The following is a 16,660-nucleotide window of genomic DNA, read 5'->3' on the forward strand; positions in this document are numbered from 1 at the left end:
GATTTACAGTGGTGTCTACACTGTGCTGTGTCGGTGGTAGATGCTTTCCCGCCAACTTATTTTCCTCCTCTCAGGGAGATGGAGTACTGAAGTCAATGGGAGAGCGCGCTCTCATGGACTTATTGCATCTTCACCAGACCCACTAAATTGATGCCTCTGCATCAATCGCAGTAGCGCTGATTTTGCCTGTAGTGAAGACAAGCCCTACATGTAGTCATGCTGTCATTAGGGGAGCAAGGATTAGAACTCAAGAATTCCTGGCTCTTTTCTTCATTCTTTGTTTACTAGTAACTAGTCAGTGCTACCTGTAAGAATAATATAGGTATGTGTAACTTTTCTATTGTATAGTTTGACCATTATGGCTTTTAAATAATTTTTTAAAACATGCAATTTTTGTAAGAGTATTAAACAATTTACTATAGTCTCAAAAGTCCTATTGAAAAGACTTCAGAGAAAAAGAACTATGAATGAGAGTATATAAAACAACTTAATCGACTTCAGTAGTGCACTTAGGAAGAGTGTGCTACTTTACAAATATTACATAGATCAATGACTGTGTAAATTGTTTTGACTCTATCTACCCAATTATGGAAGCCTGAGAAGTCTTTTTCTTAACAGAACTCAGTGAACGTTACAGGGTAGTTTCCCATTAAATTATTTAATATGTTGTATTTCAGGCCACTTGTAAACGGGATCATAGGCTCGCAATGCTTAAAACTCGTCGTTTGCATGTGCAAAAGAAGAAAGAAGAGGAGATGAAACACTTTGAGGAGAATACCAATTGGCTGCATCGTGTGGAAAATGAAATGCGCCTCCTGGGACAAGATGGCCTTATTCCACAGGTAAAAGGACTTTCCTTTCAAAGGTAGATTTCAGACATTGTACTCAAACATGCTTATAATAGTTGGGAACAAATTTTTTCCTGGAATTTTTTTAGTTATGGAAGACTCCTCCAGTGCTGATTAGAGCAGTGTAAACTGGTTTAGTCTCCCTTGCACAAATACAGCAGTTCTTCTGCCCCGTCTGAATGTATTGCATTGTTTTAATGCAATTATTTCTCATTCATGAAAATATTTAGCTATGTACAGTGGTAAGCACACTGATGGCATTTAAAAGACTGAACAGAACATAGTTTGTAAAAAATAGTGTGATACTACATTTTTACTGGCATGGGTTAGGATTTATTGGACACTCAGAAATGAGTTTTAAAGTATTTAAAAGAAGGTATTGGCACACTGGTATAGGGAGGGAGTTCCAGGCTTGGTGATCAGCATAGGAGTCACTGAAACTAGAGTGCAGGATTTTTATTATAAGCCCTTTCTCTTCAAATTCATGAACAAGGATGAAACTTATGTTAGGTATAGCTATAATTTTCATCCCAAATGTTACTGCTGGGGGAATGGGACAGTTTCCCTCCCACAATGCTGAAAGAACTGGCACATGAGATTGCTAATCCAGAAGCAAAGATTTTTAATGTATCTATCTATTCAGGGGCAGTACCACGTGACTGAACAGCTAATGTCGTACCATACCTATATTTTAGAAAAGGGTGGTGGTGTGATCTTGGCAATTACAAACTTGCTAATCTCACCTCAGTAGTGTGCAAGATTTTGGAACAAATTTTGAAGGAAAGAATAATTAAATTCATGGAGGTAGATAGTAACAGGAATGTAATGCAACATGGGTTTACCAAAAGTAGATTATGCCAGACTAACCTGATTTCCTTCTTTGAGAAAATAACTGATTTTTTTAGATAAGGGAATTATCTATACATACATAGATATATATATATATACATACATATATATCTATATATACATCTTATATACATGGACTTCAGTAAAGCATTTGACATGGTGCAATATGGGAAATTATTAGTAACTAAAGAAGATGGGGATTAGAACAAGAATTGTAGGGTGGAAAAGGAACTGGCTAACGGGTTGTGCTGAAAGGTGAACTATTGGATTGGAGGGAGGTTACTAGTGGCATTCCTCAAGAATCAGTCTTATGACTAATCATATTCAATATTTTTGTTAATGACCTTGACAAAAAGGTGGGAGTGTGCTACTGAAATTTGCTAATGATACAAAGTTGGGAGGCATCATGATACAGAGGAAGAGTTTTATCTGGTCTCCTTTCCCTGAATCATCAGAAATGGCCATAGCTAGAGATGGGGCCCTGGATGTGGTGGACCAGTGATATGAGGTGTCACTGATCATTCTCTCTCTCTCTCATGTGCTTGAGTGGCTGGTTCTTGTTGACATGCTTAGGGTCTAACTGATCACCACATATGGGTTCAGGAGTAAATTTTCCCCCAGGTCAGATTGGTGACCTGGTGGCGGAGCAGGGGCAGAGGGTTCACCTTCATTTGCAGCATGGAGTGTGGGTCACTTGCCAGGATTATCTGGGTGCATATCAGTTACTTCCCTGCCATTGCAAGGGTCTCAGGCATTGGTGCACCTTAGTCCTTCTATTCTCTGCCTGAGACACATAATAGTTTCGTCCCCTGTGGGCTGTACTATATTGGTATAATTTTCATTTTGGATTTAGTATTCAGGTGTTGGGTGGTGTTGGTGGCCTGTGATCTACAGGATGTCAGAATAGATGATCTGGTGGTCCCTTCTGGCCTTAAACTCCATGAATAAAAAAAAAAACTAGAATGATTTCTGATATACACAAGGTATATGCTATTGTATGTATATGTACTCTTAACTACATCCAGCACACAAATCTGTTTGTGAATGGAAAACTATAGGACAATAGATAGACATAGCATAGCAGTGAAATGCTAACGTAAATTAAATTTTATTTCTTCTGTAAGATTTATTAAATTAAAAGTTGTAGATGAATTGCAGAACTACTTTTCAAGGTATTGAAGGCTAATCTCTTAAAATCTTTTTGAGACTGAATTTGTGTATATCGCACTGAAATTAAAATAATATTTTTTATGCAACTTATTTCTCAAGGTGCTCCATAAAGATCTTCACTGCTACCATTTAAAGCTAGAGGTCAAGGATCTGAAAATGCAGATTGAGCACATGATGTCTCTAGTATCACTTCAAGAGCAGCAATATAAGCAAACAGAAAAGTAAGTATGTGTTTGTATATCGTGCTTGACCTGTGTTCCTCTTCAAAGCTTGTTACACGTATAATAAATGTACAGATTTCAGTCAGTTTCAGGTGACAATGGCAGCATAATTTTCCAACCTTTTCTCTAAACTGTTATAGATACTGAAACAAAAAATATATTCCTATATAGTGGAAAACATCATTAGCATAGTATTCTTGTAATGTTCAACAAAATGTTGAAAATTCCCTCTACCTCCCAGTATCCCTTCAAGATAAGATTTCTCCTGTAATAAAAGGTGAGCAGCGTAAGAACGGCCATACTGGGTCAGACCAAAGGTTCATCTAGACCAGTATCCTGTCTTCCGACAATAGCCAATGCCAGGTGCCCCAGCGGGAATGATCAGAACAGGTTGACTGTGCATTATGTGGAAAAAATACTTTTTGAGTGTTTGGCTAGCTGGTCTTAAAATTCTTTTTTGGCCATCCTAATTATATTTTTACACTTCATTTGCCAGAGTTTATGCTCCTTTCTATTTTCCTCATTAGGATTTAACTTCCACTTTTTAAAGGATGCCTTTTTGCTTCTCACTGCTTCTTTTACTTTGTTGTTTAGCCATGGTGGCTCTTTTTTGGTTTTCTTACTATGTTATTTAATTTGGGGTATACATTTAAGTTGACCCTCTATTATGGTGTCTTTTAAAAGTTTCCATGCAGCTTGCAGGGATTTTACTTTTGGTGTTGTACTTTTAATATCTGTTTAACTAACCTCCGCATCTTTGTGTAGTTCCCCTTTCTGAAATTAAATGCTACAGTGCTGGGGCCACTGTGGTGTTTTCCACACCACAGGGATGTCGAATTTAATATTATTGTCACTATTACCAAGTGGTCCGGCTATATTCACCTCTTGGACCTGATCCTGTGTTCCACTTAGGACTAAATCAAGAATTGCCTCTCCTCTTGTGGGTTCTGGGACTAGCTGCTCCAAGAAGCAGACATTTAAGGTGTCAAGACAGTTTATCTCTGCATCCATTCCTGAAGTGATATGTACACAGTCAATATGGGGATAGTTGAAATCCCCCATTATTATTGTTTTGTTTTGTTTTTTTTAATAGCTTCTCTAATCTCCTGAGCATTTCACAGTCACTATCACCATCCTGGTCAGGTGGTCTGTAATATATCCCTTATATATTCTTCTTCTTATAATACATTCTTATTATTCAAGCATGGAATTACTATCCATAGAGAGTCTATGATACAGTTTGGTTCATTTAAGATTTTTACTTCATTTGATTCTACGTTTTCTTTCACATATAGTGCCACTACCCCACTAGCACGACCTGTTCTGTCCTTCCGATATATTTTGTACCCTGGTATTACTGTGTCCCATTGATTATCCTCATTCCACCAAGTTTCTGTGATGCCTATTGTATTAAATGAGGATATTGATATGAGGTACTCTAGTTTGCCCATCTTATTATTTAGACTTCTAGAATTGGTATATAAGCACTTCAAAAACTTGTCACTTTTTAACTGTCCGCCATTACATGATGTAATTGAATGGGACCTTTTTTTCTTTTGACTGTTGCTCATCAGATCCTACCTGTATTTTATCATCTTCCATCCTCTCCTCCTTATTAGGACATAGGGATCTCCATTTATAAATCCTCCCCTAAGGGATGTCCAAGCCACACGCTCCTCCGCCCCTGTCTGCTTTCCCCCAGACCTCAGTTTAAAAACTGTGTTGCGACCTTTTTAATTTTAAACAACAGCAATCTCGTTCCATTTTGGTTTAGGTGGAGCCCATCCTTCCTGTGTAGGCTCCCCCTTTCCCAAAAGTTTCCCCAGTTCCTAATATATCTAAACCCCTCCTCCCTTCACCATTGTCTCATCCACGCATTGAGACCCTGCAGTTCTGCCTGTCTAACTGGCCCTGTGTGTGGAACTGGAAGCTTTTCAGAGACTGCTACTATGGAGGGCCTGGACTTCAATCTCTTACCTAGCAGCCTAAATTTGGGCCTCCAGGACCTCTTCCCTATCCTTCCCTATGTCGTTGGTACCTACATGTACTACGAACACCAGCTCCTCCCCAGCACTACACATAAGCCTATCTAGATGTCTCAAGAGATCCGCAACCTTTGCAACAGGCAGGCAAGTCACCCTGCGGTTCTCCCGGTCATCACATATCCAGCTATCTATGTTTCTAATGATCAAATAGCCCATTATAGTAAATCTTCACTTAACGTTGTAGTTATGTTCCTGAAAAATGCAACTTTAAGTAAACTAATCCAATTTTCCCATAAGATTTAATGTAAATGCGGGGGGTTAGGTTTCAAGGAAATTTTTGGGGGGCAGACAAAAGGTATTATATACTGTATGGTACTGTGGTTGGGAAGTGCCCCAGCTTACCCCACACAGGCACAGCCCGCTGCAGACAAGGACACTATCAAGCACCTTCGCAGCAGCATGGCAGCTTACCTGGAGAAGAACAGGCACTGACTTTGCTGGGGGATGCTCCAGGCCTCTTCCTGTCCTCGCTCCACTCCAGGCCCACCTCTTCCCCAGAGCACACCGCATCCCCACTCCTTCCCCACCCCCCAGAAAGTCCTAAGCGCTGCCAGACAGTGGTTTGGCCGGTTTACAGCTTTCTGGGAGGGAGGGGGAGGAGTGGAGACGCGACACTTCCGTGCTCCTTCCCCTCCCTCCCAGAAAGTCCTAAGCGCTGCCAAAGAGCTGTTTGGCGGTGGGGGAAGCGCTGGGAGGGAGGGGGAGGAGGCAGAGAAGAGGAACTTGTGCAATGCTCCCTTGTAAAGTCGCTGCTCTTCCACAAAATCTTACATGCAGTGTACAGAGCAGGTAGCCAAACAACATGATAAGGAAGCATTGCACAGTTTTAAATGAGCATGTTCCCTAATTGAGCAGCAACGTAACTTTGAAACAACGTTAAGCGGGAAGACGTTAAGTGAGGACTGTACTAATACCTGTCTCTTCCTAATAACACGTAGGCTGATCTGCAAGAAGTAAGATTATTTTCAGCTGCAATTGTCAAACTTCTCAGAGATCATGTTGCATCCAAGCTATTTTGAAAACATTTTCTTATTTGTAAATCTCTCTGGTATTGCAAACACATGGAGCTTTTAAAGAACTGAATATTACTGACATTTCTGTTGTGTTATCACTGAATTACTAGTATACTTCCAAAAGAGAGTTGTTTAAAATATGGCTTTTTATTTCATTAGCATTTAACTTCCAGAGTTGCTGGATTTTTTTCTTTCTTTGTTGTCAAATTTCATATGTTGTAGTATGCTTCCTTTTATTGGCAACAAAAAGTGAATGAACAGCAAACAGCAGCTGAGTAAAGGATATTCCATATTAAGACCAAGTTTAAGGTAAAGTTGCTTCCAAGTAGCACAAAACTTTTAACAAAGGGATGGTTTCAGAGTCACAGCCGTGTTAGTCTGTATTCGCAAAAAGAAAAGGAGTACTTGTGGCACCTTAGAGACTAACCGAAAGCTTATGCTCAAATAAATTGATTAGTCTCTAAGGTGCCACAAGTACTCCTTTTCTTTTAACAAAGGGATGGAGTGTGAGGGCAAGATATTTTCATTCATTGATACATAGGTCCATCAATGACTATTAGCCAAGATGGGCAGGGATGGTGTCCCTAGCCTCTGTTTGCCAGAAGCTGGGAATGGGCAACAGAGGATGAATCACTTGATTCTGTTATGTTCATTTCCCCTGAAACACCTGGCATTGGCCACTATCAGAAGACAGGATACTGGGCTAGATGGACCTTTTGGTCTGATCTAGTATGGCCATTCTTATATTCATTTACAATTCATACAGTCCCTATTGCTGCCCTGCAGAGTGCATGCATTCCAGAAGTTACCCTGCATAAAACTTTGGTGCTCTGTGTCCCACTCTGCCTCGTCCAGTGGAGCGCAGGCACAGATTGCAATGGTATCCGTAGACTTTATAAAGGATGCTGATATAATTTTCATATGTATATCAAACAATAAGAGTGATGTTTATAATCTCCCTGTGCCTTAAGGTACATCGACAGAGGCTAACCTACCTGAACTAGCTTGACTCCAGCTATCTCAGGTAACAATAGCCGTGGAGACAGTGTAGCATAGGCTATCGAGTAGAGTATGTAACCAGGACTCGTGCCAGGCTCATACTGCCTACGCCGCGCTCTCTCCACTGCTATTGTTACCCAGGCTAGCTGGATTCAAGCTAGTTACGGTAGGCTAGCCAGTGCACAGCTTTTGCTATGTCGACATACCCTTAGACTTAAACGGCATTTAATGATGAGCGAAGTCTAATTTTGTTACACAGAAGCTGTTATACAGCTAATGGGATTCAAGAAAGTTAGATGTTTTGAGCAGATTTTTTAAAATCAACTATCCGTGTTAAATGCCATTACTGCAAACAACACAAGTGCTGAATAAGCCACACAAACCTGCAAAACTGAAACTGGAACTCTGGCCCACATCTTGGATTCTGTATAAAAAGTGAAAACCACCACTTTGATGCCTGATTGAAAAATAATTGAATTGATGAAAAGTCTATGTTGGTTATCTGAAGAGATATATAATTGAAAAATAAATGTCAGAACTCTCTAATATTATCAAAATATATCAACCATACTTCTGTGCTATTATTTTTCTTTTTTTTTTTTTTTGGTGTATTACTAGGATGATAAAGAATTTTCATATACATCATATTTAATAGCTCAGGGAAGAGAACACCACCAAAATTAGCAGTGATTTCTGCATGGGGTTTTAGTACTTTTCAGAAGCTGATTACGCTTCTTTCAAATTGAATCAAACAATAAGGCTGCTAAATCAACAATAGACTTTAAGGCCAGAAGGAACCAAAATCATAATCTAGTCTGACCGGGTGCATAATGCAGGTAACAAAACTTTGTGGATCCACTCTCTCTAGTTTAAACCTGCAAGTGACCCGGGTCCCAATATGCAGTGGAAGGCAAAAAACTTGCAGGGGCTCAGCCAATAGTAGCTTTTATATTCTAACAGTGGTAGTTCATAGCTAGGTTACTGTTGACTAGACTAAAACTTTCATTTAAAGATATTTAAAATTATCTTTGGGTTTTTTTGTTTGTTTGTTTGTAGAGTACTAAATGCTTTGCTTCCAGTTCTAAGAAAACAGTACTTCACCTTAAAAGAAGCAGGGCTGGCAAATGCTGTCATTGAGGCTAACTTCAAGGAGGTTGAACAGCTGATTCAGAGACCAAAAACGGTAGTTTGGGCTGACCAACCTGTTGAAGAGGAACCAAAACAAAATGATCAACCAGAGATGTCTGTTATCCTGGCATTTCCACAACTTGCAAGCAATCCAAATACACCTTGCCGTAAGTATATAATTAAATTTTCTAATGAGAATAATTTGAGGTGTTGCCCCAAAAAGCCATGATTGATTTGGATAGATTACTTACATTTATTTTTGGCAATATAGATTAGCAATGCCTGCATTTTTTTATGAGAACTGTGTCTGTTAAATTGCCATCTATCCCAGAAAAATCTTGCAAACACTGCCCAAACTTTTGGTGCACAATGATGGTCATAAATCAGCTACTTTTGTGGATACAGAGAAAATGTATACGGAGGAAAGACAGTTCCCCCCCGCCCTCAGACCTACCTCAAAATGCTATGTCTGATAGACGATGGACCGTTTATTATGTCTAAGCACGTGGTTTCAGTTTTTGCCTAGATTTAAGTAGATATAGTGGCACCCGTGGATCGTTCGTTTTAGTCTTCCTTTAATCTGATTGAATTTCCGTAATTGTGGTGTAATCTACACAGTGCACTCTGGGGTGTCCTATCAGAATGTAAACCGGTGATGAATAGGTTTGGGCATTTTGGGAAGCCTATAACAGAATATTGAGTTAACTTGCCAAATGCCCCTCTTAATCTGGCTATTTGTTGACATGAATCAGGCATTTTACAGGTATTGCTAAAGTTGGTGGAACTTTGGCAATTTCTTGGCAGGTCACTTAGGGTTTTTGTTGTTGCTGTTGTTTTTTAATTGCTTATATTTCTTCTTTCTTTTACTTATAAAAAGAAATAAACTTCCAATAAATAGGATAGAGCAGAGAGGACTCAGACATGAAAACTTAATTATTGATCACGGAGTTTGAATGATGCAATATTAACTTTATAATCTATGAAAAGCAGATCCTAAAGCCCACCATATTTACTCCTCTTTAACTCTATGGGTAACTTCTCTCCACTTGTATAAAATGCCTTTTTCTTTCAGCTGTTTGTGTCTCCTCTAACCTTAGTGATTGTCCATTTAAATTTGTGAAAGATGTTTGTAAACAGTCAAGAGACATAAAAAAACCTGACTTTTATGTAATGTTCAAATTTAAAATAACCAAGGCTACGCTTTAGTCTCAGGTATTTTTAGTAAAAGTCATGGACAGATCACAGGCTGTAAACAAAAATTCATGGGCCTGTGACCTGTCCATGACTTTTACTAAAAATACCTGCACTGACTAAAACTTGGGAAGGGGGTGCGGGTGCGCTGGGGGGGAGGGTGGAACGGTCTCGGGGCACCATGGGTGCTGGGGGATGTGGCCCGGGACCCCCGCTGGTACTGGGGGGGGGGGGGGCAGGGGAGGGAATTGGTGGCGCTTCCTACCCGGCTCCGCGTCTCAGCAGCTCCTAGGAGGCAGGGGCCAGGGCAGGGGCTCCACGGCTCCTGCCACAAGCGCTGGCTACCGCAACCAATGGGAGCCAGCGCTCTCCCCCCACCACCACCACCAGCCCTTCCGCCACCTAGGACCTGCAGGGAGCCCCCCATCCTGAGGTAAGCGCCCCTCTTCCTGCACTCCCCAACTCCCTAGTCCTGAGCCCCCTCCCAGACACCCAAACTGCTGCTGCTGGCCCAGCTGCTTCAAAAGTCATGGAGGTCACGGAAAGTCACGGAATCCATGACCTCCATGACAGACTTGTAGCCTTAACAATAACCAGTTTTGTTCTGTTGTGTGGGGTTTTTGGTCTACTTATATTCCTACTAAATCTGTTTTGGTGTGATAAGGTTATTTAAACTTTTCATAACTATCATCTGAGTGTACTCTTCTGAACCACTCCATTTTCAAGGTGAGGGCTGGAGTTTTTGGTTTTGAAAACTGGCTCTCTTCTCATTACAAACTTAAATATTATGTTTCACTCTACATACAAATGAGTGGTTTTGCCTGCTTTTACTTGTTTTTCGTTTAAATAACAATGTAATTAAAATTTTGCTTTGCAAGTGTTTCATATAAATGGTCCGTGAAATATTTTTTTAAAATAAGAGGTGCATACAACTGTTACAAGCCTTACATGTATATATCTGGAAAAGTTGCTTTTTTTATGTTGGTGATGTATGGATATGCAAGTAAATGTTCAGAGTTTTTATGGTAGGTGATGAGTTTTGTTAGATTTTTGGCTATCATTTTTTGTAATTTCTATTCCCTGCCACTCTGCCATGTCAAGCTAAACACTTTTCCCATATGGAACAAAACATATCTACTTCTGTTTCACCTACCTCTCTACAAATCCTATGTGTAACCCACACACTTCCTAGGTATGGTGGTCTTTCCCCCTCTGGTGACACTGAGACCACTTAGAGATTAATGAGTCTCCTATAGCCTTAGCTAAGAGCTATGTGGCTGTTAGCTCATGCAGTAGAGGCTCATGCATTTAGCTTCAGAGATCCCAGATTTGATCCCGCCCACCAACACCTGGGTCTGTCAGTGTTACATATACATTTAGGGTTTGATCCTGCTCTTATTGAATTCAATGACCAAGTAAAACCCATTCATGCTTTTGAATCAAATTCATAAGGATAGATTTCAGGTTTTCACGCTGCTCAAGGGGATTGCATTTGGATTTGTTGAGGATGATTCCTCATTCTCAATTTGTCTACTGTTCAAAGTCTTCAAGTGTTCCTTGGTGAACACAGCCCACTTCTGTTGTTAGATTACAGATTTACCTACGCAAATGCAAACCACTTGTTTCAGCTGAGAGGTGATGTTTCTTTACACCAATCTTAACTTTTTTCATGCAGACATGGTGCTTGACCTGGAAACTCCCAGGTAGATCTTGTTCAGTGCTTTTCTGTAGACTCCATGCAAATTATGGAAGAAACAACTGCCTTCTTAATGGAAGAGTTTTGTAACTTTGCCCTGAAAGGCAATCAGTTCCAGCAACACATGTTTTTCACATAGTTCATCTGGCTAAGCATGCACTCTTTTTTCGTTTCCCCTTGAGGATTGATTAGTTATGTAACCATGATGTAAAGCTTGTACGGGATGTCCCCAGTTTCCTTTCCAGACTACTGGAGATTTTTATTCTTCACCAAGAACCATATTCTCTCTCCTGAGCAGCTAAATTGTTGGCAGCCTATCTTGAAATGATTTTTCTTCATAGCAAGATGATCCACATATTTTAATGGGCTCTTTCTTCTGATTCTTTATATACTATCTAAAGCTTAGCAGGTTGGCACTGTTCTACAAAAGCTTAAAAAATTAGTCAAGCCACAAAATACAACATAAAACTGCCAATATTGCTGTATTAAGAACCTGAAAGTTAAATTGACTGTAAATAAATTAAAACTAACCTAACTGATTTTCATTGTCTATGCTGAAAGAAAACCAAAAAGTACACAAAGCACAAAAAGTGACATCACATTTTTGATATTTTTACTTGAGATGGTACTAAGAGGAATGGTGAGAGCATGTAACTTACATTGACAGTGACCCTTCAAAAAAGAAACCTTCTCTTGAATGGTTTTCTTTTTTAATGGTACCACTATTACATGGTACAATAATGATTCATCAACTAAAATGTCCCCATATTTGAAACCATTGGGCCTATACTGCCTATTTTCCTTTGTAAATTGAATAAATATTCCAAATACCTCAGGCACTTCCTGATACATATGGGGAAAATACAGTGTTTGGAAGGAAATGAGTTACTCTTTGTGGTGGAATGTATAAACCCTACACCAGAACTGAAGGGGTTAAGGAGCAACTCTGGCCTAGGCGGCCTTGTCCATCCCCACCTGCAGTGCATGCTCCAGCTGGAGGTGGAGTTTAAAAGGGAGACTGACAGCGCAGAAGGGGCCTGACAGGGCAAGGAGAGAGACTTACCCTGAAAGTTCCTGAAAAAGAATGCTACAGAAACCTTTCTCTGGAAGAAAGCCAGGCTGCTGAGCCCAGAGGGGCTGAAGGTTCAGCTCTTCTCCTTTTCTTTGTTACTGTGTCAAACTGTAAGACTTTGGTGGGGTAGTGAGTAGTAGGAAGTGGCCCAGGAGGCAGTCTTAAGGTGCCCCTGGGTGTTGGGCATTGTTGCTTCTCACATGGCCTGGGGCCAGAGCCCTACCAACTAGTGGGCTCCCTACCAACCACCTTGCTACAGAGGGCATTAAAACCCTCTCTTACAGACTCTCTGTTGCGGAAACCCAGAGAAGGTAAAGGCTTTGCAAGCTGCATGGCTGGAACTAAGTATCCGCAGGGGTTGCTAAACAGACTGAAGGTCCTCTCCCACCCCCCTTGCCTTTGGGAGGCTGCAAAACCCAATATCTTCCCTGGGACTCTGTTACCCTGGAGAGGGATGCATCTAATTGGAGACCTGACCAGAGGATCGGGTTGACACCCCCCAAAAGGCAATCCGCCACAGGACATGATAGTGGGCAATGAGAGAAATTGGAGGTGGTGTGAGTTGAGATCTAATGCCCTAACCGTTAGGCTACATTGCCAGTGAGAATCACCTGTCACTGTCTTGTATTACTCTCCTGGCTGAAAAGTAGCTTGTCTATCCTGCACTTTCACTGCATGGTTCTAAAATTCATGAAGATGGCTCTTCCTCTTGTTGGCCGGTATTGCATTTGTGTTTAAAAGACCTATTCAGAAAGGTAAAATTGATAGGAATGGCTGTGCTTTCAAAAGCTTCTACAGATTTAACTTTGCCACTAATTTTGTACCAAGCTGACGCTTGAGGACACAATCTTTTTGTCACAAAGCTTCTAAGAAACAAAAAGTAGGTAAGAGAACAATATTAGCATAGAAAAACGTGATTCTCTCTATACTAAAGAGCAACAAAATCGGGTGAGAGAAATGGGAAGGATGCAGTGCTTTCTTATTCTTTAAAGACCCCCAAAAATAAGTTTTCTCAAAACTAATTATTTTTTCCCAAAAGTCGTTCAAAAGAATGCTTGGCAATCATTTAGCAAGACCTGATGTAACTAAGATCTTTAGTAAACAAATATAAAGGAAGATTTATACAGATGTATTTGGTACATTGATTTTATTTATTTAAGTTCATAATACGTTCAAGATGTTGGAAAGGAAATAGGGTTTTGCATCAAGACTGAACAACACTGACCACCTGTTATACGGTGGTCATTATTCCTTATTTTAAAATCCATATTTCACATGCAACATAATTGCATGGACTTTACTTGTCAACAGTAAAACATAACTGTTCATTTTTTGGCACTTGATTTTTACTTTTAATTTCATTCATGAGTTGAGAGAATTAATTTTAAAATCTACAATATTTCATAAATATGGATTTCCTCTTGGAAATGTTTCTGAAGTTTTGTTTTCAAATACGTTGTTTTTGGAGAAGTTAATTGGTGGTGATAAAGTGTTTCATTCACATTAAATTGAATTATGTATACAGTATGCTTTAATAAAGTATTATGAGTCTGGGGAGTCCAACAGGAAGGGTGTGTATTAGGTCAGCTTGTTAGTAGATGTAATTTACTGCTCTTGCATCTAAATATGGATAGCTTTCAAAGAATGAGCATTTTGGGGGGCTGGGGTATTATAAATGTCTTCCTGCAGAAATGAAATACTATTATGACTAAATATGCTAATCATGCTGTGCCAGCGCTCATGGATCATATATTAAGATATACTAGGGAAATATAACTTCCTTTTCAGTATATGTTTATAAAGTTATTACAGTTGTTTGACTGAACTAAGAAGATTCTAATTATCATGCATTATTCATTAATGAAAGTTCCAAATATGTCTGTCTAGCTATCTACAAGTAATTATGGTCAGTGTAGGTGTAAAACTGAAATAGTATAGAAAACAATGTCTGTGGCCATAAAGGAAATTGCTGATTTTTTCACATCATAAAACACCAGGCAGGATTTTTTTTTTTTTTTACAACATTGTCCTTTTGCTTACAGTGTATTAAGAAAATGGAAATATGAAACTTTTTTAAAGTTCAATGTCAAATTAAGGTAGCTTCAATGGCTGATATATTCAACAAACAATAAGAAAGCTATCAGTTTTTAAAAACTGGCAATTAATACTTGATGCTCCTGCAGCATTAATTTATAAAATAGCTGTCATGTGGAACTAAAATGGTATGGTTAAAATGATAGAATTAAACTCTTTTGTGACACTTTTCACATTATAATCCATGATGCCTAGAAATCTGTAGCAGTTGAAGCATTGCAATAGGAGGACAAGGAAAGAATTACAGTTGCAAGCCACTAGTTTTTCATAGGTTGCTATCGGATTTAAACTAGGGTTGTTGGCAACGAGGAGACAGTATAATGAAGATTTTAAGCATCTTTCTCTCCCCTGCTTTTGAGTTACATGGGTCAGGAGAAGCAGCCAGTTTTACCTTATAAATTTTGTAAGAAAGTGTTCTGGCATGGTTCTGAGAGAAATCACACAAGAACGCTTATTCATAGGGAAAGTCTGCAGATCCATTACAATGGTTCTTACTCTTGAGTTTGCAGCTTCTTGGGGGCAATAACCAGACTTGTCAATCAGGCAGACTGGGAATGGCCATATCGCTGAACACCCAGCCAGCTAGCCAGTTTGAACTGCCTCCAGCAGCTTGCAGGAAGTCTTTACCAGCTCTCCTGCTCAGGGCAACAAGAAACCAAAACAACCAAGAAAGGATTCTGTGTGTCACTTAGCTGATGTTTAACATCAAGCGGGCCATGCAGCAGGATTTTTTTAAACCCCTTCTGATATCAAGGTCACTGGCTTCAGCAGCTTTCATTGTAGGCTCCCTGGAAGAACATCAGTAGCCTACAGAAGTCTGGCAGTAGAAGGTGCAGAAATGCCCAGGCTCGCCATGCCATACCTGCCAGTCTAACCAAAGCCTGTTTGTGCTGCAAGTCAGTCATGCCATTCCTGCTTCGCTCACAGGACCCTGCTCACTATGGGTCGACCATGCCCCATATAGCTAGCCAGCCTTCCCTGGAGGACTGAGAGGGACAGCAATGCAAACATGGATTTCCTTAAACCTTTAGAAGCCTTTCACCATCTTTTCCAAAGCAAATTCAGATATCTGTTAGCTCTTTTCCCTATGTTGATCTCACAGCCCTTCATGCACACACTACTGGTGTCATTAGTATTTCTGACAATACTGATGGTGGAAGCTGTATCCTCTGATCATGTAAAGTTAGATTAGAAAAAGCCCTAGAGCAATCTTGTATTGGCAGAGGTGGCAACCAAAAGTTCTGATCTTTTCTATCTCTGTTATGCAGCATGTTTAAAAGAATTACCTTTATCAGCATACAATACCTATTTTAAAAAACACATTGAAACCTTCCTTGCAAAGTTTCATATAAAGACTGTTGGCAGGAAATTCCTGATTCTTATGTTTTCAATTGTATCTGCTTATGCAATTTGCTTATTTTCATTATGGGAAATAAATGCTGTAGCTAAGGTGTACTAGAAGGCATTTCTGTTCATTTTTTTCCCCCGGTTGGGGTGTGAATGGTTTTGAGGAGGGTATTTTTTTGCTTTACTTTAAAAAAAAAAAATCTAACCTGTAATACCAAGATAGTACAACTAAAGCTGCAAAAATGAAGAAATGTAATTTTTTACAGCAATAGTAACTTGGTCATGTTGTGCATATGCAGTATTTTCCAATTTTTCCCCCTAAAGTGTGTATCTTAATATATTTGCTTTTTTTCTTAGCATAAAGTTTGTAGGTTGCACAAAATGGCTGAAATGACAGTTCCCAGAACTTTACCTTTTGCATCTCCTGACTTTTGGTCATTTAATTATGAAACCTTAGCACAGAATTGCTATATAAGTTTTGTGCATTAAATAGAACCATAACTTCTTTCTCATTAAAACACAGAAATTTTGCAAAGTGTATACTATTGTTATTCAACAGTCAAAATACACCTTCATTTCAGAAGTTGCTCAAATATATTAATTCTTTGCTTTGAAATTACTTCAATTACAAATTTATCTTTTGAGAAAAATCTGTCATCTTCCTATGGGTTAAAGGAGTGTTTTAGGAATAGGTTAGAAGATATTTTTATTTGGTTGCAGTTTGTGTATGTTGAATGAAATCTCAAATTATTTGGAGCGGTCATTGAATAAAACGTAAATGGTGTGTAAAAATTCAAGATATGGAATAGGTATAAGTTCATGAAAATAGTCTTAAGGTTCCATCGATTTAGGGTCTTGGTTAATAGAGTGACCCACACTATTCACAGTGTAGAGTGGGGGGGTGTGCATGGGGGAAAGAGGCACAAAGCTAGGTTGAGGGCCATAACTGGTATTTACAAGTATTTCTGTGAATGAGGACGTTCTTGG

At 39.4% G+C, this 16,660-nt stretch overlaps 1 protein-coding gene across 1 annotated transcript in view; it reads left to right on the top strand.

Moving 5' to 3' along the window:
* Positions 1-16,660, top strand: part of KIF18A (kinesin family member 18A) — a 107,184-nt gene that overhangs the window by 60,880 nt on the left and 29,644 nt on the right. Inside the window, exons 11-13 of the mRNA XM_074956964.1 lie at positions 678-842; positions 2,967-3,088; positions 8,202-8,440. Of these exons, the coding sequence (XP_074813065.1) occupies positions 678-842; positions 2,967-3,088; positions 8,202-8,440 (526 nt within the window). The remainder of the gene's footprint in view (positions 1-677; positions 843-2,966; positions 3,089-8,201; positions 8,441-16,660) is intronic.

The sequence above is a fragment of the Natator depressus genome, chromosome 6 (assembly GCF_965152275.1).
Source record: "Natator depressus isolate rNatDep1 chromosome 6, rNatDep2.hap1, whole genome shotgun sequence".
Taxonomy (NCBI): Eukaryota; Metazoa; Chordata; order Testudines; family Cheloniidae; genus Natator; species Natator depressus.